Genomic DNA, 22711 nt, shown 5'->3' on the forward strand with positions numbered 1-22711 from the left:
GTTTTAAAAATAAAAAACATATGAAGTCAACTCCTCAAACATACAAAGTCCACAGATCTCTGTTAATATGCCATTTTATTGAACATAAAAGTAATACATAGTATTATTTTACATTTTACTTCCCCATTCCTCAATGGAACATGTCTACGTCCGCACTCATTTTACCATGAACAAATTGACAAAGCGCCCTTCATCAATGTTGTGTCACATTTATTACAGCGTCTGTTGTGATTACATTAACTGTGATTGGGTGAACCGGCGTCACGTGACTGTCCTCGACAGGAGTTTCTACGACATCTGAGTTGCAGCTAAATGCGTTTTTTCACCTGTAACATTGACGTGTTTTAACTCCAGTGGGTCGAAGTTACGTAAGATGGGAGACAAGAAGAGCCCCACAAGGTAAAACTGCTGCTAGTGTCTTTAGATGAAGACTTTATCGGGCCGTTTGAGGGCAGAAAGCTCGGTCAATGGATGGAGCTGCTTTACTGAAGTGCTCATGGCGGCTGGCTGCTGGTTTAGTATGGGGGAAAACTGCCTGTGTGAACTGAAAGCTCCCCTTTTCTCTGTGACTGACTTGTGAGCAGAACATAACTTTAGAGTCGTGTATTTCTTGTTTCGGTCATCTTTGTCTTTCTTTGAAAATGTGACGTTATCACAGTGTTTTTGTTTTGTTTTTGTTTGAAGGCCAAAGCGGCAACCTAAGCCCTCCGCAGATGACGGTTACTGGGACTGTAGCGTCTGCACGTTCAAGAACACCGCTGAGGAGTTCAAGTGCATGATTTGTGATGTGCGGAAGGGGACGTCCACTCGGTAAGAATAACTCTGGCAGTCTGGCTGTGTATTTTTGCAACAATCAGAGCAATGCAAAACTACTTTAATGCATGATTTAAATAATAATAATAATAATAATACACTCAGTATCAGCTATCTAACATCCATGCATAAATCCTATCTGCATAAAGGGTTTAATGTTCAGTGTTTGTTGAAAAGGGAGATAGATAGAGGTTGATTGAACTTTATGGAAACAATTGTATGTAGTTTTGGGTTATGGCCTTTTGTCCTTAGCATTTTGTGGGGATATTTTAGCCATTTTTACAACTTCTTAATGAAAACCAAAATAAACAAAGAATGCAGAGTTTCCACAATATAGTTATATTCCTGTTAGTGGGAAGACATCTATTTAAACTTTAAAATATAGAACTTTGTGTGGGTGAAAATGCAGAAAATACAGCTCAACACAACCGAAGATATAGATTTTGGATGTCTTGTCAAAATTGACAGTTGTTGCAAAGAATTGTAGTCAGGACCTCAGTATTTTACCATGATTTGTGTGCTGTTAAATTGTATTGCATTATCCTGAGATGTTATTATTATCTTGTCCACACTATTTATGTCATTCGGGGTAGGGTAGACTACTTAAAAATACCTTTCAGTGTAACGCATTGCAATCAACAGCATCACAATCCCCAGCCTCCAAAATGACAATCAACACCTCTTTAAAAACACAACCAAACTTATAAACATTCATAAAAGTATGGTTTATTTTAGGCATGTTGTAGACTACATTAGTTTAAGCTAGACGATCCAATGAACAGGCAGCATATTGAAACATTTACATATCCCTACATCACACATAAAATGTAAAGCCGATGGTCACACTCGCAGGAACACTTAGACACAAAAAGATGGTCAAATGAAGAGGAAATGTATCGCATGCCTTTAAACACTTACATTTTCATAATGTTCTTAAAACAGTTGTACGGTGCCATTTTGCTGTTATTATTTATATTGCTCATACTGACCGTGAAGAGATTCCGTCCTTTTACTTAAATACATGGGGGGCAATATCCACAGTCCTAGTTCTGTGCCGAAATGTATTCCAAGGTAATATTCTTTCAGAAGTATGAGTTAATCAAATCAAGGGGGTATCTTCAAGGTTATTGTCCTTTTTAGTGTGACAATCCCTCTTAATATTACAATTACCTCAGCTGCAGCTCTGTTTCTCCAAACACTGTTAGAAGTAACGGAAAGCAGGTGTTTTCTACTTTTAATTTGAAAGATACACACTTGATTTGACAAATGTAGATGTAAATGGTAAGGTAGCTGAATCCACATATTAACTTCATATGAAATTGTGTATGCATTTGAACCCAAAAAGAGTGCTGTGAATGTTGTCCCCCATCAATTACATCCAAATAGCATTAGCAAGCATTTTCACTTTTGACTAGAAAGAATGATAACAGCAAGCAAAATATGTTTAAAAGTGTATATATGGGTACCTGATTACTGTTCAGACTTTAAAACCATTTTTAAACAGTAGACTATATATTTTTTTAAGTTAAAACATATATGAATGTAACCACAATGCCAATATATATTTGTTTGTCTCTTTCAGAAAACCACGGCCTGTTTCTCAGCTGGTCACACAGCAAGCAAATCAGCAGTTTGCATCACCCACACTCCCCAAAAAGGAGAAAAAAGAAAAATCAGAGAAAGCCAAGAGTGATAAAGACCCAACACTGAAAAAGAAAAGCCATAAAAAAACGAGGTAATTTATTTTTAAAGGAAATAGTCAAATGGCTCATCTTAATCAGTGGTCTTTGCAACTGAGATATTTGTAATCCTCCAAAAACATTTTTAAATTGTTTTTTGTACCTTTTTCCACACCAGGCCCCGGTTAAAAAACATCGACAGGAGCAGCGCCCAGCATCTAGAAGTCACAGTTGGAGACTTGACTGTAATAATCACAGACTTTAAGGAGAAAGCCAAACCCACGCCAACTTCAACAGGTGCTGCCTTAGCAGACCAACACAGTCAAAGTGGCTCCAGCTCTGATAACACTGAACGGGGGGTGTCCCGATGCTCTTCGCCCCACAGGGAAACCTCACAGGGAAACCTCACCGGTTAACGGAGAGACTCACTAACCTTCACACACCCCATTCTTCTGCACTCTCAACAGCCGCGAGTTTCAACAATTCAACATGCACGTTTTTTCGTTAAATACTTTAAATGCAAATATGATAGCATTCACTTCTAATAATGGATTACCTTTTTTATTTAGAGCGCTTTTACAGGTGCTCAAAGCGCTTTAGTATTACACATATTAGACATGTAAATGTCAATACTGCGGACATTACCCACAGGAGCAAATGCGGGTAGAGTGTCTTGCCCAAGGACACAACGGCCTGACGCAGTGGCGGCCGAGGCGGGTTTCAAACTGGAGTACATACAATACAACGCTGTATTTTTCACTGCCATCCCACGATGATAAAGAATTCGGGACGTGTGCTGTATGCTCAACTCAAAGAACTGTTGCAGCATGATGAACGGAAAAAAGGAACGGTAGCATTAAATCCTGGATGTCATGAACTGTGCCACGTGTTATGGTTACTCAAGTTTAAACACCTCAGTGTTACTTCAGCATCACACTGAGCTGGTTGTTGCTGCACAGAATAAATGATGCATTGTGAAAGAAAATATAAAATGTCATCTCAGAATTGTAGTTTATTTTTTTATTTTGTTATCGTAATTTGCACTTAATGGCATCCAATGTTCATGATAACATTTGTTAGCATTAATTCCTCTGTTTAATTTTCAGTAAATCATTACACTGTTGGTTACTGGCCTGATCCAGCTCCAGTTTATGCCATTGGATGCAATACTTTTTTTACTGTCTAACATTTGAGTTCAAATATTGAATAAGTATGCTTCTCGTTCACTTGGTAGAGTTAAGCATGATGTAATCTATAGAATGGTTTATATTGTAAAATACTGTTAAATAAAATAAGTTCTAGATACTTGTATGTTTTTATTTCAAGATGTTCTCCCTGCTACAATTGTTTTTTTTATAAACCATTTGTGAAACATTTGGATTTCTTTAAATGTTGCTTTACTGAAACTGAGCTATTGACCTCAATAATTTGCTTTAGTGTCTCCACAATTAATGGATGGAAGTATTGAATTTGTTAACCTTATTCACAGATTTACAGATCTGTTCCATAAAGGCGAGAAATGACAAATCAATGGACTTGATATTTAACTTGTGCAGGCAGTTCAGGTCAATTAATGAGTTGCACACACTTCACCATACTGTATGTGTGTGTTATAATTATCTTTCATCATGTTCTTCAAACTGTCTTGAGAGGAAGGCCCTTGACAGAAATTATGAAAAGCAACTCATTTTATTTTTCACAAAATGTATATAAATAAAACCCTAAGATATGAGTATTTATACCAGATACTCTATACTTTACATTAGGCTTTCAGGTTAAATGTGAACATTTATTTGACAGCCAGGCATTTTCCATATTATTTTCCTTGTGAAAAAATATGTGATCACTAATAAAACATGCATTGTTACCCCCTAATCCCACCAGGAGCGGCTGCGGCGTTTTTAGCGATCGCGGCCACTCTAGTCAACGGGTGCCGCGACTCGAAGCGTACCAGAAGCTCCTCGCCGCAAGGAATTTCTAAAATATAGGATGAATCCTATTTTTGGCGCAGCGGGTCTGGTGGAATACTGCGAGGCTGCACACACGACGCTCCGCTTCCGCAACGTTTTGAAACGCGCCTGGTGGGTTATGACGCAGGAGGAGGTCGCGGCGCAGCCGCAGCTTCCGGTGGGATCAGGGGGTTATAGGTTAAACAACCTAACTGCTCCAACATTCAACTGATGTCAACAAATCAGTAGTTCAGTACTCCAATGATACTGTAGCGCAGGGGTCGGCAACCCCTGGCACGCGGCACCGTAACCAGTGGCACACTAGGAATAAGTGTGCAAAAATATTTAAATTGTATTTTCGGATCCTGAACGAGACAGCCGCCAGAGCGCATCTCTCCGTTACCTGCAGAAGGAAGCCATGCACGCAACGCAGCCCCGCTCTCTTTAACTCCAGGTGACTTTCTGCCACTTTCCTCCGTGGTGCAGCGCTGATAGTTTCACCACGGAGGAAAGCACTTCACAGATTGCAGTACCCATAAGGAGCTGTACAAATGCCGCAGTTTTTGCGTGGCTGTGTATTTAGTTGAAAGCCCAGTGGCGATCTGCTCATCTCTCATCGAAATAATATGCTACAAAGGGGCGGACTGGCCATCTGTGTGTTGAACTTTCCTGTCGGTTCCCAGACCGTAGTCGAGGAGGGCAGAATACATCACAGACCTCTGTTTTTCTGCTTCCTCGTTTCACTTCCAGAAACATACACACCTTCTCTCCATAGATTCTCTCACTGTCGCTCTACCATCCACAAACACACATGCACAAGCCACACCTCTCTCTCTCTCTCTCTCTTAAAGGGACAGCGATCTCATCTCACTCTACATGACCCTAATATCATAACATGTGTGCTCTGGAGAATCACAGAACGGACGATCGTCCTTATTATTATGCCGTTTAAACCAATTATTTAAATGTGTTTGTTAAATTCGGCATCATGTAAGTTGCGCTGACAGGTCTGCTTCCCCGCAGCGAGGCTCCCCCGCCCTCCTGCTGATAGTTGACGAGCGTCAAGTTCCTCAACCCCTCAGGTGGTTAGGGGGGTCTGCGATTTCTCTGCGGCCGTGCCTGGTCTGCGGCAGGGGGAGACAGGCCCACCGTGGGGCCCAGAGTAGGGCAAGGGAAAAAAGGTCCAGGTTGTGGAGAACCAGGCAAGGTGAGAGGGGGGTTGGGAAGAAGAAAGAACAGTGTCCCTAGCCCCCTGTGTCTCACCACCTGATCCTAGTGGTGTCGCTGTACCCCGATAGGGTGCCAACCTGTCCCGGTGAAGAGCAACTATTCTCCCTCTCCGCTTCAGTTGGACCCTGTAGACGACCTCACTCAGTCTCTCCAGAACCCTGCAGGGCCCTTCCCAGTTGCTGTCCAGCTTTGGGCATCTGCCCTTCTTCCTCTGTGGGTTATACACCCAGACCAACTCGCTTGCACTGAAATGCCGTCCTCTAGCATGCACGTCGTAGTTCCTCTTCTGCCTCGCCCCTGCACTCTGTAACTGGCGCCTGGCAAAGTCGTGAGCAGACTGCAACCGTTCCTGGAGTTTCCTGGCATCCTGCCACCGTGTCTCTCCTGCAGCCGGTTCCTTCCACCCCCTCTGCAGCACTCCATCACACAGGCGCAGGGCTTCAAACATTGACCATAGCCCTTTAGTGGCACGAGAAAACTCAGAGACCTGTTCCCACCGGGGTTTGTGTTGTGCAGCCACCCAAGCGGTTACCGGCCTGATGTCCACATCCCCCTCCTGATTCTTCCTCCATTAGGCAGCATCTACAGCTAAATGTCCATGGTCAGTTGATGCGCGACTGGTCCCACCGTCGCACATATCACCTCAACCTGTAGACATTCCCTCTCCTGTATCTCTCTCTTCACGCAGTAGCGGCAGTCATCACTGTAGCAGGGGCGGCGGGAGAGTATATCAGCGTTGCCGTGCTGCACGCCAGGTCTGTGAATTATGGTGAAGTCATATGCTTGTAAATCTTCAATCCAGCTTGCCAGCTGGCCTTCTGGTTCTTTGAAGGACATGAGCCACTGTAAGGCAGAGTGATCAGTCCGGACTGTGAAGTGGAGGCCCCCTAGGTAGTACTTGAAGTGCCGGATGGCGCTGACCACAGCAAGCAGTTCCCGTCTGGTGACACAGTAGTGGCGTTCAGCTTTGTTGAATGTTCTGCTATAGTAGGCCACTACTCTCTCTCCTTCTGGTGTCACCTGGGCCAGCATGGCTCCTGCTCCACTGTTGCTGGCATCGGTGTCGAGGATGAAGGGAAGGGTGGGGTCAGGGGGGAAGAGGATCGGTGTCTCCACTAGGACTTCCTGTAGTAAAGCAAATGCTGCCTGACACTCCACTGTCCATGAAAACACCTCTCATTTCTGTAACAGGCGGAACAGCGGTGCAGGTATGCAGGAGAACCCTTTCACAAACCTCCTGTAGTAGGAGGACAGGCCCAGGAAGCTCTTCAGGTCCTGCACAGAGCTGGGGGTGGGCCAGTCCTTCACAGCCTGCCCCTTCTCTCCCATGGTGCAGACACCGCCCTCCGTTAGCCTGTGACCGAGAAAAGTCACCTCACGCTTCACGAAACAGCACTTCTGGGGGTGCAATTTCAGTCCTGCTCCAGCCACTCTCACCAGCACACGTTTGAGGGCCCCGAGAGCTATATTCGAAGGATTTCCCATGGACGAGGATGTCGTCTAGGTAAACAACACACTCATGGCGGGGGATGTCTGCCAGCACCTGGTCCATAAGCCTCTCAAACGTGGCAGGGGCATTACAGAGGCCGAATGGGAGAACTTTAAACTGCCATAAACCCCCGTTGGTGATGAAGGCTGTTTTCTGTCTGGCCTCAAGGGCAAGGGGGACCTGCCAATATCCGCTGCGCTGATCCAGGGAGGAGAACCAGGAAGACCCTGCCACTGTATCGAGTGCCTCATCGATGCGAGGAAGGGGGTATAGGTCCTTCTTGGTCACTTTATTGAGCGGTCTGAAGTCTACGCGGAACCAAAAGTCCTCCTTCTTTTTCTTGGGAACCATGACTACTGGAGCGGCCCAGGGGCTGTTGGAGGGTTCGATGAGTCCAGCCCGTTGCATCTCCACCAGTGCTTTATCTGCTGCAGCTTGTCTGTCCAGAGGGAGGCGTCGTGGTCTCATTCTAATGGGCTGTGCATCTCCAGTGTCGATGTTGTGTTCGATGAGATCTGTCCGGCCAACATCGGCCTCAGACAGTGAAAAACAGTCTTTGAATTCCAGCAAGAGCTGCAGCAGCAGGTTCTGCTCATTGGGAGTTAGTCCATCAGAGTTTCTCTGCCAGACATCTGTCACTGCCGAAACTCTCTCATCTGCGACAGGTTCTGCAGCAATGACTGGGTGAAGGCTAGGGTCCAGGGTCGGCAGGGTGGGGGTTTGTGCAGGTGCAACGCGACCAACAACCAATCACATGAATCTCTCGCCCCCGACATACAAAGCAATAGCAATGTTAAAACGAAGTAAACTGGATATAAAATCCCCAAACCGGCGAAAACCTACCAGTTTCACCCACTGTCTCTGCCACCTCCCTCCATGCCTCGCTCCTCCGGTTTGTATCCCGGTAGATGAACAGAGACTGATCATACAGCACCGGGTGATTCACTACCGCTATAATGAATTTTCCCTCCATTTTTTGGAATATGAGGAAATGACCTGCGTAGTCTCTCCCAGCATACACGCGGTTTGATTGGCTAGCGCTTGTACTGGCAGATTTGCATAAACGGGATTTCATTGGCTGACGCTTCTGCCGAGGCGCCAAAAGTTGAACATTGCTCAACTTTTGAAGCGAGCAACGCCAGCAACGCTCCACGTCGCTTCCCAAAATGCAGTTCGGCTAAAAGTGACGTCACCCCATTCAAAGTGAATGGGCAGAAGCGTTGGAAGCTTCAACGCACGCCGCTGTGTGGACGGGCCGCGACATGTTCTCACCGAGATGGAAACTGTAGGCTGTATGGCAGCAATCACTGTAGCACGCCACTAGTTAGCTGCCGTTAATCCGAGTTGAACTCTTACTCCGGACACCAAATGTAGCGTCTCGCTACAGGAACACAGGGAGGCTTAGTTTGTCCTTTATCCGGGAATTTATAATATAGATCACAGGTTACTGTTGGCCGTAACCACGCCAAAACAATCACGTCACGTGTCCCGCTAGCTCTCTCCTAGCTTCCCGCGTCTCTCTCCCCAGGAACCTCCCTCTTCCAGCCCCAACCAACCAGACAACACTCTCCCACCCAACCCCACAGCTACAGGTCACAAGAACCGTCCATCAAAACAGTGGCACGTTCACTGACACTCTGTAAAATGCAAAGAAACACATCAAACATCAACATTATAACCAGTCCGTTACAATACTTTTACTTTTGAAGACTTAATGATACAACTGTTATTTCATCCATAGACTGACAGGTGACTGATCAAACGCCAAACACGTGTACCATATGTGGGTGGGGCGGAAAACTGTAAACACCGACCGTGCTCTTCGGTTTAGCTTCTGACTTGATTTACGATTGATTAGTTACCTGGTAGCACCTCAGATTGTAGCTAAAAATCCACCAAAATGTTCCGTTAGAGCATGCAAATTGAAACGCAAAATGCGATGCTATCTTCAGGCATTTCTCCTGTGCATGGTCTTCATTTTCTTTTCACTGGTGTATGTGTTCAACCAGCTAGCCTCCACCTTGGAGGACAGAGATGGCTGGGGCCTAAAAGAGCAGGGGATACCCGGCGGGCGCAGTCATGACGACGGCCACCTTCTCAGGAAAAGGCCAGGACTAGCAGGCCGAGACCATGAAGAAGGGCTTGACAGGTAGCTTAGCTAGCTAATCACTTAGCATTAATTAAGTGCATTAGTGATCGCATAATAGAGCTATTAGTTAGCTTTAGCTACATTTGCACTTGGAATAAAGTTAGCGTGACTATAACCGAAATCATATGGTTACAATCACAATGTTGAAAAGACTTCTAAATCTGACGTTAAGTCGTAAAAACTGGTTAGCAATTTAGCCTTAGCTGGATACATTGAAAATATAGCACGCGTACTCATCATGCTATTTTATAACTACAGTCTATAGCAGCGGTATGTGTTGACAATGTCTGTCTTGTATCTGAAATCTACCACCAGTTAGCTAGTTAGATAAGTGATTATCCTCTAACATTACTTGCAATTGCTAGCTAATCGATTGTATCCCTCATTAGCTTTTTTCTGGATTTATAGAACGGCCACCTGTTAAACAATTAACCGTAGGTAGGAGGTAGATCTAATCCTATTATATACTGTCTATGATCTAATCCCAAAGTATGTTTGATTAATGTATCGTTAAGGAAACAAAATATCATGTTTTCATTCTGTCAGGTGTAAATCATTGTCGGTTTCTTACTGGAATCCATATTGGAGACTGCCTGCTGATGTGTGTGGAGTGAACTGCTTATTGGAATCATCTCTTAGGTATGACTGGTTTTGAGCACCTCTTTAAAAAGCTTCCATTAGATTCTTTATAATTCGTAGACTTTAACTAACAACTTTCCCCTCCTTCCTGTACACATTTCAGAGTAAACACTGGGCCTATTGCTGCAATCAAAATGTACCATTGAAACTAGTAATGAGCTTTAAGTCATAAATACAAGGAGTTGAGAGATCCAACATGCTGACAACCGAGTCCCTGACTACAATTGTCCATCATAGTTGTGTATGTGGCCTTGCCATTTTATGACATATTGACAGAGATATGATTGAATATTGGCAAAGTGTTCTTTGAAATGTGTGCTAGTAGTAGTACTTAGTAATTAGTCGTTTACAAGGAGTGCTTGATGGCAACTAAAAGCACTGGCGATAGTCCTCATGTGAAGCCCTTCATTAAACACAATGACATTTCCAATCCTACAGGGCTGAACAACAGTCAGCTGAGCCTGGTGATATCTACATTAGTTGTTCTCTCTCCTGCACCTGTCACTGTAGCCATGCTGTTGTATGTACAAGTTGGGGTTGATGATGACTGTTTTGTTTGTGTGTCTTGGTTCTTAGAGAGAGGTCCAGCTCTCCAGGAAAGCATCATGGTGATGAGAGAAGTCACGTGGCTGTGGTGGCCTGTGGCACCAGGTTAGAGGAGACTCTCACCATGTTGAAGTCTGCTGTTCTCTTAAGCAAAAAGCCTCTGCACTTTTACGTCTTTGCTGAGGATGATCTACATGAGCCCTTCAAAAATGCTGTGAGTATCTTTTCCAAAAACAACACCAGAACTTTCATGTACTTTTGTATTCATTTTCAGGTTTTACAAAGTAATAGCAATAGCCCAGATATATCTAAATCTGTCTCAACAATGTCTTAAGCCTTTGTCTTCTGGTGTAAAGAGAAGCACACTAAAGAATTATTGCAACCATTACTTTTTGGCATAAAAGTAAAACCCTTTTTATCAAGAAAACTAGTTAAGTACATGTTTTAAATGGGAATATGTGTGGATTACAATCTTTCTTTGTGCATATCTTTTCTTAAAGCTGGACTCCTGGCCCAGGACAGCTCAGACTAAGTTTAACTTCACCATCTACCCTATCACTTTTCCTGAGGAGAATGCAAAGGAGTGGAAGAAGCTCTTCAAACCTTGTGCCTCTCAGAGACTCTTCCTGCCTGTACATCTCAGCTAATCCTTCATGCTTATAACTATTACCCATTTGCTAAATGTTTTCACAAATGTTTTTGTGGTCTGTTTTCCAGCTGATTCTGAAGGAGGTGGATTCTTTGCTCTATGTGGACACGGATATCATTTTTTTGCAGCCAGTAGAGGATATCTGGGCTCTTCTTTCTCAGTTTGATTCCAGTCACTTAGCTGCCATGGCTCCGGAGCACGAGGAGCCACGCATCGGCTGGTACAACCGTTTTGCCCGACATCCTTACTATGGCAAGACAGGCATCAACTCAGGAGTCATGCTCATGAACATGACGCGCCTCAGGGAGAAATATTTTAAGGTAGGTGTAGATTTTTGGCTACTGTCAGCTTTTGCCATGTGCTGTTGCCAATGTATTGTACCAGTATTTGGAGTAATATGCTGTTTTTATCCAGTCATATTAAATCAACACTTTTACATACAGTAATCATTGAAGGGTCTGGGGATCATTGAAAAATAGAATACTAAACGGGACTTTAGCTTCAGCTGAACAACCAAGATTGACCAGCAGAGGTCACTCTTGTTGTTCCTTTGTAAACCATCGCAATAACCATGTATTTTTACTTCCAGAATGACATGACAACAGTTCCACTGAAGTGGGAGGAAATTCTGATGCCCCTTCTCCAGAAGTATAAACTCAATATCACTTGGGGTGACCAGGATCTTCTTAACATCATCTTTCACCATAACCCAGGTTTGTGCAATTACATATAAAAGATTATTTCTAGTCATGAAAGTTATGTTGTTTCAGGAAACAAACAAGTCTTTACTTAAGTGTGTTGATTTGTATATTTAAAATGAAATATACAAGTATATGTGAGGGTTTGTAATAGGTTCTAATTGGATAAACCCAGTTTATTCACAGTCCTCATCAACAAAATAAAGTTCTCCTACTTTTTACAGAAAGCCTCTATGTGTTCCCCTGCCAGTGGAACTACCGTCCAGACCACTGTATCTATGGCAGCAACTGTCAACAGGCTGATCAAGAAGGTGTCTTCATTCTCCATGGTAACAGGGGAGTTTACCATAATGACAAGCAGCCTGCATTTCGAGCCGTCTACGAGGCCATCCAAAAGGTAGAGACGGCCTCTCTGAGCCCCTACAGTAAATGACACAACTTGTGGTTTCTTATTTGTTAACAATCCCCACATTTTGCAAAGGATTCCTGACTTTGAGTATGTGTTTTCTTCCAACTGATAATTGGATAACATAATGTAAAGTGAGTTATTGTTAGAAATCATGGCTTTGTTTGTTCCAGGGGAAGCGATCATTTTTATAGACTTTCTTTCTGGTGCCTCTTTCTTTTTTAGAGGGCAGTTGTGTGGGTTGAACAGACTATTTGGAAAACCATTTTCTTGTCATTAAATTATCGATAGGCACTCCAGGTCAATGCTTTGCTCTCATAGATGCTTCCATCCACCAATGCTTAATCAATAGCCTGTTAAACATTTCCGTCCTCCTTTCTTTTCTCTCCCAAGCCAGACAAATCTGCCTACCCCCGCCCCCCCCCCCCCTCCTTGCTCGGCTTTGGCCATCTGGAATGCTTGCTTTACATGTTGTCAGCTAAAACACTAAAATTCATGAAGTGAAGAAACTTGTCAGCTAGCAAAACTGTGTTGCTCATTGATGGGCTATGGCACACAGAGGTAAGCTATATGAGAATTGGGACCCACAGACAATTCTTGTTAGCTGGAGGAATTCATGGGTTCTTTCATTTGATTTGTTGACAATTAGAAAAATATAGAATCACCACACTCATCCTTTAATATCTTCCTCTTGTGCGTTGGCCGGATTTCACTATGAACAGCTGGTGAGTTCTGGCTTCTTCTTAACGCCTTCTATATACTCTAAACACTTTAGCATTCTAAGGTTTGTATGACACCCTACATTTCTGATGTTTTTAAAAACAAGCCAGAAAAAAGTATGAAATCTCTCAAATCTAGTATGGGTTTCAGCTTTTGGAGCTTAAAAGTCCACGGCTCATTCATCATCAATAAGCTATAGCAAGTCAGCTGAAGAGCTCTCTCACTGCTGGGCGCCTCTGCTTCGATCTGCTCAAGTTGATTTCAGCGCACCGGTCAACATGCAGGCAGTAATCGGGGGAGTAGGGGAAGCTTCATTAGCCGGTCTCCATCCATTACCGCCACAGGCCCAACCTGGCCACTATCAGTGCGGGCAATGTTCTCAGCCATTAAGTAAACGAGCGGGCTTCATTATGGGGCATTCGGCCCTCATGCCTCCATCAGTCTCTCTGACAGCACAAACAAGCATACGGCATCCCAGACGGCACAAACCAGACTGCACCTGATTTCAGGAGGCGGAGGAGTGCTGTGTTTTGCCATAAGTAATCATAATCCACTTTCTGTATTAAGTAGATAAATGTAAGATACAGGGCTTTGTTGTATTATTATGAGAGGAGAAGGCCTAACTGAAGAGCGTTTCATCCTCTGTTGTTACATTTTGAAGCTTTTATCAGTGCTTCCTGTTGCTCCAGCTCCTCAGGCCCCCTCCCACTTTGTTCCCACTCAGTCCTTTGAGGACAGCTTCCTAAAGCCTGGAGCAGGCAATTCTGGAGGAAACTCTCATTTCCATCTCACCAAGAGCTCCTTAGTCAGCCCCGCTCCCACGGCCGGCTCGCCCAGCCAGCAGAGGAGCGCGCAATAAAGGGCACAGCCATTACGCAGCCAAGCCCACAGAAGAGTTGTAAACATTTTAGTGCTGATGCTAGTTTGAGACATCATGATGGCTGTGTGGACAACGCACCAGCAACATCCACATAAAAATCGATAGGAGACTGTAAATGGTGCTTTATTGCCTGCTGCAGTATATGAAAGATAATAAAGAAAGTGTGAAAGCTTGGAGTTACCTAATGCTTGGCCAAACTGGAATCAAATGAGATGCTGTAAAATAGTGATTTTATTATTTACTAGAGCAGTAAAAGAAGGGTGTACCTCGATACAAAAAGAAACCCTGCATTCTTATTTACATTATCTATGTGACAAAAGCCTTAGCTGCGTATATTAACTAGCTGAAGAGATGGAAGTGTTATCTTTGCTCTTCACTTGGGGACAAAAAAAGCATCCAACAATGAAGCAGATCTGGAATGCTGCAGCTGTAGTAACCACCAGCAATGTTACGCCTTACTGAGCCCATTCTTACAGCGTGTGGCGATAGATATTCATCATCCCAACACACTCTGAATTGACAGTTATGAAACAAATGCAGAATGTTATTGTCTTGAAGTGACAGTGATAAATGTGGCACTTAATTTGTGTGATTTTAACACAGTTCTTATTGTCCCATCATGGCTGTTACAGCATGCAACAGTTGTAAACATAAAAAACATATTTCTGTTTGTTTGTTTTTTTAAAGCATGTTTTGAGTCTTTCTTAAATCATGTGTCATGAGAGAACACATTACCCCAGTTCTAGCCGCTCTGCACTGGCTTCCTGTTTCCTTTAGGATTGATTTTAAGGTCCTCCTCCTGACATACAGTGGGGCAAAAAAGTATTTAGTCAGCCACCAATTGCGCAAGTTCTCCCACTTAAAAAGATGTGAGAGGCCTGTAATTTTCATCCTAGGTACACTTCAACTATGAGAGACAAAATGGGGGGAAAGAATCCAGGAAATCACATTGTAGGATTTTTAATGAATTAATTGGTAAATTCCTCGGTAAAATAAGTATTTGGTCACCTACAAACAAACAAGATTTCTGGCTCTCACAGACATGTAACTTCTTCTTTAAGAGCCTCCTCTGTCCTCCACTTGTTAACTGTATTAATGGCACCTGTTTGAACTCGTTATCAGTATAAAAGACACCTGTCCACAACCTCAAACAGTCACACTCCAAACTCCACTATGGCCAAGACCAAAGAGCTGTCAAAGGACACCAGAAACACAATTGTAGACCTGCACCAGGCTGGGAAGACTGAATCTGCAATAGGTAAGCAGCTTAGTGTGAAGAAATCAACTGTGGGAGCAATTATTAGAAAATGGAAGACATACAAGACCACTGATAATCTCCCTCGATCTGGGGCTCCACGCAAGATCTCACCCCGTGGGGTCAAAATGATCACAAGAACGGTGAGCAAAAATCCCAGAACCACACGGGGGGACCTAGTCAATGACCTGCAGAGAGCTGGGACCAAAGTAACAAAGGCTACCATCAGTAACACACTACGCCGCCAGGAACTCAAATCCTGCAGTGCCAGACGTGTCCCCCTGCTTAAGCCAGTACATGTCCAGGCCCGTCTGAAGTTTGCTGGAGAGCATTTAGATGATCCAGAAGAGGATTGGGAGAATGTCATATGGTCAGATGAAACCAAAATAGAACTTTTTGGTAAAAACTCAACTAGACGTGTTTGGAGGAGAAAGAATGCTGAGTTGCATCCAAAGGACACCATACCTACTGTGAAACATGGGGGTGGAAACATCATGCTTTGGGGCTGTTTTTCTGCAAAGGGACCAGGACGACTGATCCGTGTAAAGGAAATAATGAATGGGGCCATGTATCGTGAGATTTTGTGTGACAACCTCCTTCCATCAGCAAGGGCATTGAAGATGAAACGTGGCTGGGTCATTCAGCATGACAATGATCCCAAACACACCGCCCGGGCAATGAAGGAGTGGCTTCGTAAGAAGCATTTCAAGGTCCTGGAGTGGCCTAGCCAGTCTCCAGATCTCAACCCCATAGAAAATCTTTGGAGGGAGTTGAAAGTCCGTGTTGCCCAGCGACAGCCCCAAAACATCACTGCTCTAGAGGAGATCTGCATGGAGGAATGGGCCAAAATACCAGCAACAGTATGTGAAAACCTTGTGAAGACTTACAGAAAACGTTTGACCTCTGTCATTGCCAACAAAGGGTATATAACAAAGTATTGAGATGAACTTTTGTTATTGACCAAATACTTATTTTCCACCATAATTTGCAAATAAATTCTTTAAAAATCAGACAATGTGATTTTCTGGATTTTTTTTGTTTTTCTCATTTTGTCTCTCATAGTTGAAGTGTACCTAGGATGAAAATTACAGGCCTCTCTCATCTTTTTAAGTGGGAGAAATTGCACAATTGGTGGCTGACTAAATACTTTTTTGCCCCACTGTATAAGGTCCTTAATGCGCAAGGTCCAAGTTACATTATTATTAATAACTCCCTTGTAAGCTACAAGCCATCAAGAACACTGCGATCCTCTGCTGCTGGAAGTTCCAAAAGTTCAAAAGTCCAAAAGTTCCAAGTTCCAAAAAACAGCGGCAAAAAGACGTTTGGTGACGCAGCTTTCATTAACTATTCCCCAAAGCTGTGGAACCAAATACCTGTAGGCATCCGGGAAGCCAACTTGGTGGAAGTCTTAAAAAATAATAATATAATATAGCCTTTTAGGAAGCAAACTCCTGCTCTATGCTGCACTTACTCAATGTATTGCGATGCATTTTAACCTGTGACCAGGGGCCTCATTTATAAAGGGATATATGCTCAAAAAATGGCGTACGCCAGTTTCTACACAATGTTTGCGATTTATAAAATACTAACTTGACGGGAAAATGTGCGGTCCTCCACGCAAACTCTAACCCATCCGTACGCACTTAGCACAAAAACGGGAGAGACGAGAAACTGCGACACCGTTGGCAGAAGGAAGAATGGAGAGAAATGTGTGGAAATAATACCATAAATAAAATGTTACCTCTCATTTATCATATATGAAGAATTCATTTTCACAAATTGATTAAAGGCAATCACTTGGAGAAATAAATAAATACGGATATGTTATTTAAAACCACCTCGAATATGTTGTGCTAATGTTATGAAATGTTTTCTCATAAATTATGCGGTAAGCAGAAGAACAGAATTACGTCTAAACTGACGCCGTTTTGCATTTCTATAGGTTGTAGATACGAGCATGGTTTTATATACTATCACGTTTAATCGTGTTTTATGCCGTTTGCCAAGACTTGATAAGTCGCTCGTAAAACACAGGAGGTATGGAAACTAAGAACACCATATGTAGTCAATTGTATAGCTAATATAACAACACATTAGTGGTATTTCCTTTAACTGGTGGATATAGAGTTGCTGCGGGGGGTTGAGATGCACAGGCTGCAGTGGAGACACTGCGCACAGCTGATCGACAGCTGGGACACAAACCACCAAATACAAAAACATAATTCAGATCCAGTCGTCATGACTCCACTCCGGAGGGATTCCCCGATCATTTCTTACAGTTTCTCATCAAGGGGGTGTCTCCTGTCCCCCGTACAAACACACTACCTGAGGAAGGCTATGTGTATTTTTTTTGTCATTAACCTTTTTCGGACCATTATCTCGACCTCCCTAAAATAACCAAAATCTGACACGGTGTGAGATGTATTTTTTAGCTGTTCTGTCGTCATTTCCTGCGATCTTCTTCATAAAGTCAGTCAGAATGAATGAATGGGCGTTTCTTTGACTATTTATAGGCAAATATGGGCGTTACGTGAAGCCCACAAAAGCTGCACCGCATTTCGAGTCGATTGTCATTTATAAAGGGAAACCGGCGTAGGAAGTGCCGTACGCACTTTCCTCGCCGGTACGCAATGTTTGGTGAATCGGGAAATGTCGGAACATTTCTGTACCTATTTTTTGGATTTCTACTACGTAAGCAACCTTCCCACGTGAATCCTACACACGGCGTTATAAATGAGGCCCCTGATTGTGTGTTGAATTTGCACTGTCCTCCATTGTTTTACCTTTAATCTAATTGTATTTTGCATATATGTCTACTCTATGCAATTTTTTGTTTGTTTTTATGTCTTTTACTGGTATCTGTATTCTGTGTGATATACATTTTCTGTGAAATGTCTATGTGCTTTGGACTGCACTTGTTGTATGAAAGGTGCTATACAAATAAAGATTATTATTATTATGTCAGGAGCAGGAAAAGAGCTGACGTTGAAGACACATAACATTGGATGTATAAATCTGTAATGCAATAGTAAAACATGTATAGTAAGATCTGAAATTAGACATCTAATACCTGCTCATGTTTCTCTTCGTCCCAGTACCCATTTGGTGAGAACATGGAGACCTCACTGCTTCAGCCGCTGGAAGCCTCACTTCTGACCACCACAAACTCGTACTGTGGAAGAGCCAGTCACCTGTTTACAAAGAAGTTAAAACAGAGCATCCTGTCTGTCCAACAAGAAGTCACGCAGAGAAGATGAACAGGACATCCCTCCAATATCATTGATATCCTCATCAGTGTCTCTGGAAGTAGAGGCTTGGATGTAAGACACTCCTGTGGAGACATTGAGCTGGATGACAAACAGACTCAGGTCAACACTGAACCATCATGCATTGCATTTACAAACTGCACATCAAGACTTGAAATGGGTTAGGGTATTCTGTGGTACAGGTTATATTTATTTTATTCTTAAATGAAGCCAATGATTGTACATATCTGTCCAATTACAAATGCTTTCCTGCCTTGGTGGAAAATGCACTGACACTTTTGAGAAATAACCAAAAATCATTTTGTACAATTGTGTTATATCTTTGGGGAAATTGCAGCAGGTACTTTTAGTTAAAGTATTTTATCAGATTTGTTTTAATATAAGTTTGCATACAGCCTTTTGTCACTGCAGTATATCATGGATAAGGGTTATTGTCGTTTTTGAAGGTACTTAATAGTTACACTTGAGTCTTCCTTTTTGTTTTAACAAAACAAATACTTGTTAAGAATACATGTATACATATATATTATATTCAGTATTTATTAGTGTTGGACATCTGTGACAGGAAGCACTTTGGATGTTTAAAACCTTTACATGAGGCTATCATTTAAGATACTCTGGTATGAATGATTGTACAATTATTATACTGTACATTGTATTAGCAATTAAGTCGTTTTACTTTACCTATGTGAACATGTTTTACTATGGCTGGTACAATGACATAGCGAGCAGTTTGTTTTCAATCAAGCCAGCGGGTCACCGACTAGCTAATAATTGCACTATTGATATTAGAAAATTGAGGATTGTATCAACACAAAATAATATGTGAATTTAACATATTACTAAAAAGCCAGCATTGATATTCAAGTGTATATATAAAATGAATGGGGAATAAATATTTTATTATAAAGTATTTTCAACGTTGTTTGTGATGCAAAAATATTGTAGCATTAAGGTTACATTGGGAAAAGTTGTACCATTTAAAAATTATGATGGAGCTTTAAATATGGTTTGGAATGTTCTTTTGTTGCTTTAAAGGTCCCATGTCATGCTTTTCCGGTTATCACCCGTCCCCTTGTGTGTTATGTAGCTTGTTATGCATGTAAACGGTCTGCAAAGTCACAAACCCTCAAAGTACACCCTGTAGCGAGTACAACTCTAACACAGAAAATACCTGTCTATGCTGCCCCAGTACGCCTCGTTGGAGATTTCTCTTTTTCCATTGTTTTCTTCCGGGAACCAAGTGACGTAACGACGACCCAATGGACCAATCCGTGGAGCTCCTCACACACACTCTCAGCGGCGAAACTGTGACGCGCTGGGAGGGGTGCTAGTGGAGCCTCGCAGCGGCGAAACTGTGGCGCGCTACTGTAGGTGCGCCGTGTTTGGGGGTGCGGGTGCTAGTGGAGACTCGCAGATGGGGGTGCTGCAGCCCTCTCAGCACCCCCCCTTCCCGCGTCCATGGGCTCAGGCTGAGTTTTGCGATGTCTCGCAGACCCCACGCAGCAACCAGGAGACGACACCAGTAATCCAGCTCACACTGTCCGCTCCTCACAGCAGCGAGCCCCGCAACGTCCCGCCAACACGGCACCCAGACCCCACGCAGCATTCTCATCTGTTTGTCATTACTGGTGTCATTTTCATTGTAACACATAATCACTGATGATCCGCTGTAACGGTGGTGGACAGATCAGAACAGAGTGGGCGAGCTGACCAATCAGAGCACAGTGGGCTCACAGGGGGGGGGGGGGCAGGAGCTCCAACAAGCTGTTTAGGACAGAGAGTGAATACACATACTATACAGAGATGCTGTATGAGAAACTAATGTCATTTTGGAACATTGAACAATGTAAATATATTCTAGTAGACCTCAACAATGGAATTATTATCAGTAGAAATGGCCAAGACATGGGACCTTTGAGAGTAAATGTACAGTAATTTGGGCAATATGTCCATATCCATTAGAGTGTTTCAAAAAAAGGAAAACATTACAACAATAAAGTATTCGCAGTGGCGAACCGTCAGGGCCTTCAAGGTATTCAGAGAATACCCTGGAACACTCAGATAAAACAAACAAAAAATCGATTTAATTATATAAATAAAATAAACTGTATGTTGTGGAATATTTTCCAAGGCCCATAACTTTGACCCAGTTTATCAGTTCAAACTGTCCTGACTGAGCACACGCACCTTGTAACCTTGGCTGCTGTGTTATGATTCTATGTTCCTGCCTGTTGACGTCAGCTGATAGAGGTGTTATGCAGTATGTTGATGATGCTCTCAGAACTAGCTAAATACATGGGTCTGAGGTAGAGTTCTTTAGAATTGACGTGGCAACCCACCCGTGCAGTCTCACCGTGACTGCTGTGACTTGTGATGTAAATTCTCCGGCCGAAACTCCAAATAAACCATCAGTGTTTGACATCGAAGCTCCTGCTCTACCGTGTCTCTTTCCTGAGTCGGTGACTCCCACTGCATTGCTACACAGAAGTTTCCCTTACAATGTATATACAATGAATAAATGAGAATGGTATCTGTGTTGTTGATCTGTAATATTACAGTGTTACGTTGTTTTGTTTGTCCTTCTCGGACCATGCACTACGCATTTCAGTGGTTTTGTGTTAGAAAAGAAAGCAATCAATCAATCAATGTTTATTTATATAGCCCAATATCACAAATGTTAAATTTGTCCCAGTGGACTTTACAGTTTGTACAAAATATCAGTATGACAATACGACACCCTCTGTCCTTAGACCCTCACATCGTACAAGGAAAAACTTCAGAAGAAAACCCACAGTTTAAAGGGAAAAATGGGAGAAACCTCAGGGAGAGCAACAGAGGAGGGACGTGCAATAGATCTTGTCCTTCAATCAAGTATTCTACATCCTTGATCGAATGCCCTGGCCGTTGCACTGAATGAGAGCTTACGTTTGGACTGACAGTTTGATCAACCAATCATATATTGATTTGTAGCCAATGGGCGTATTCTTTCAGAGTTTCCCTCGGTTCCAGGGTACTCTAGAACAGTGGTTCTAAAAAAAAATCAATAATGTACCCCCTTTGAAAAAAAGATTCAGCCAAGTACCCCCTGATCAGCGCAAAAACAATTTGTTAAATGGTCTTGTGGACAGGTATGTTGGCCTGAAGGAGTGTTATTCAGTTGTCATCATGATATAATATTATATTCATTCTTTGTACAAGGATATGATATTACCGGTATAACAGAGTTTACCACGATACGATTTTGCTTCAGGGAGCTATGATCTATGTATATGGGACCATATCGTGCCCATTTAATTACAAAAAGCAACTCAAATATGTTTTGCCAATTATATTAATAGGTTCTTCAAGAAATCCAACAGAAAGAAAATTATTCTTATTTGGCGCTAAAAATGCCTATACTGTATAAAGAGGTACAGTAGGCCTACAGTGCTGCACCATCATTTATTAAAACAACAACATTGTAACTGAGAAACACTTAAATGCTACATTTAAAATGTTTACAATCCATCACTAAATGCATGGCAAACCAATTTTAACATCATGCAATAACACTAAGACGACATTAGTTGCATTGAACTGATCTTTTTAATAAGTTGTACAATTTAGTGAGAAATATGGGCTTGTGCTTCACTGAGGATCTTTGTTATTCTCAGTGACAGGAAGGCCACTGCAGTTATTACACTTCGCGTTTTTAAATATGTGTAACTTAATATAAAACCCACACTGCAAACTTTGTTACTTTTCCTAAAATTGGTATATTTATTTATTTATTTTGGGGTGTGGGAATGAAGGAGAAAAAAACATATGAGCATTTTATGAGCATGGGATTTTGACCCCTCATATATTATGCATAATCAGTGGCGTTTCTATATGTACGAAAGTGGTGGGGCACAAAAAACGTAGATGTCTATATATAAGCTTCTGCAGTGAGGTTCATGGCTGGTGAGGCACTGGCACTGACTCTTCAGGTTTACAAATATTATATTTTGACCTAAATCAAAATATAATATTATTTTCAAAAGCCTCTTTAGTCTGATGCTTCAATTAATTTTAAACAGACAGTTCAACAGAAGGATACCCAAAAAATGTAATTTTATCATTTAAATATTGAATCTTAGTAAGATCCCATTTTCAATAAAATTGTGGTCTTACCTTGACTTGAAGATTAAGTCCATTTGCCTATCCTTCTGGACAAAAATCTCTATTACTTTTTGTAAAAGTCCTCCTATCTTCTTGTAGTTTCAAAAGTCTATCATAAATCTAATCGATAGATTTATGATTAGAAAATGCTAAAAGTAGGATATTATCTGGCTGAACAAAACGTGCATTTATCTAACAGG

General features: G+C 42.4%; 2 protein-coding genes across 6 annotated transcripts; both read left to right on the plus strand.

Moving 5' to 3' along the window:
* Window positions 1-261: 261 nt before the first annotated feature.
* Window positions 262-3797, plus strand: LOC117547805 (YY1-associated factor 2-like). Of its 2 annotated transcripts, none has more exons than XM_034218638.1 (4): window positions 262-399; window positions 685-810; window positions 2396-2548; window positions 2671-3797. In XM_034218638.1, exons 1-4 carry the CDS (start codon window positions 374-376, stop codon window positions 2906-2908), a joined length of 543 nt encoding a protein of 180 aa, XP_034074529.1. In that variant the 5' UTR covers window positions 262-373; the 3' UTR covers window positions 2909-3797. The 2 variants fall into 2 exon arrangements, with proteins under 2 accessions (XP_034074529.1, XP_034074528.1); XM_034218637.1 differs by lacking the exon at window positions 262-399 and adding an exon at window positions 436-576.
* A 4993-nt stretch (window positions 3798-8790) lies between these two features.
* On the plus strand, window positions 8791-19356 carry LOC117547893 (glucoside xylosyltransferase 1-like). 4 transcript variants are annotated; one of them, XM_034218805.1, is made up of 8 exons: window positions 8793-9309; window positions 9856-9948; window positions 10525-10708; window positions 10995-11126; window positions 11212-11463; window positions 11733-11856; window positions 12066-12238; window positions 18198-19356. In XM_034218805.1, exons 1-8 carry the CDS (start codon window positions 9095-9097, stop codon window positions 18357-18359), a joined length of 1335 nt encoding a protein of 444 aa, XP_034074696.1. In that variant the 5' UTR covers window positions 8793-9094; the 3' UTR covers window positions 18360-19356. The 4 variants fall into 4 exon arrangements, with proteins under 4 accessions (XP_034074698.1, XP_034074699.1, XP_034074696.1 ...); XM_034218807.1 differs by lacking the exon at window positions 10995-11126 and having other exon boundaries at window positions 8791-9309; XM_034218806.1 differs by lacking the exon at window positions 9856-9948.
* Window positions 19357-22711: the final 3355 nt, after the last annotated feature.

The sequence above is a fragment of the Gymnodraco acuticeps genome, unplaced genomic scaffold, assembly GCF_902827175.1.
Source record: "Gymnodraco acuticeps unplaced genomic scaffold, fGymAcu1.1, whole genome shotgun sequence".
Classification (NCBI taxonomy): domain Eukaryota; kingdom Metazoa; phylum Chordata; class Actinopteri; order Perciformes; family Bathydraconidae; genus Gymnodraco; species Gymnodraco acuticeps.

Excerpts from the sequence above, each read along its gene's own strand:
- LOC117547893 (XM_034218805.1), top strand. The coding sequence starts at position 9,095 with ATGCGATGCTATCTTCAGGCATTTCTCCTGTGCATGGTCTTCATTTTC. Across the intron at positions 10,709-10,994 it reads ATGAGCCCTTCAAAAATGCT|CTGGACTCCTGGCCCAGGAC; the intron begins GTGAGTATCTTT and ends CTTTTCTTAAAG. Across the intron at positions 12,239-18,197 it reads TCTACGAGGCCATCCAAAAG|TACCCATTTGGTGAGAACAT; the intron begins GTAGAGACGGCC and ends TCTTCGTCCCAG.
- LOC117547805 (XM_034218637.1), top strand. The coding sequence starts at position 497 with ATGGCGGCTGGCTGCTGGTTTAGTATGGGGGAAAACTGCCTGTGTGAA. Across the intron at positions 577-684 it reads CTTTTCTCTGTGACTGACTT|GCCAAAGCGGCAACCTAAGC; the intron begins GTGAGCAGAACA and ends TTTTGTTTGAAG. Across the intron at positions 2,549-2,670 it reads AAAAGCCATAAAAAAACGAG|GCCCCGGTTAAAAAACATCG; the intron begins GTAATTTATTTT and ends TTTCCACACCAG.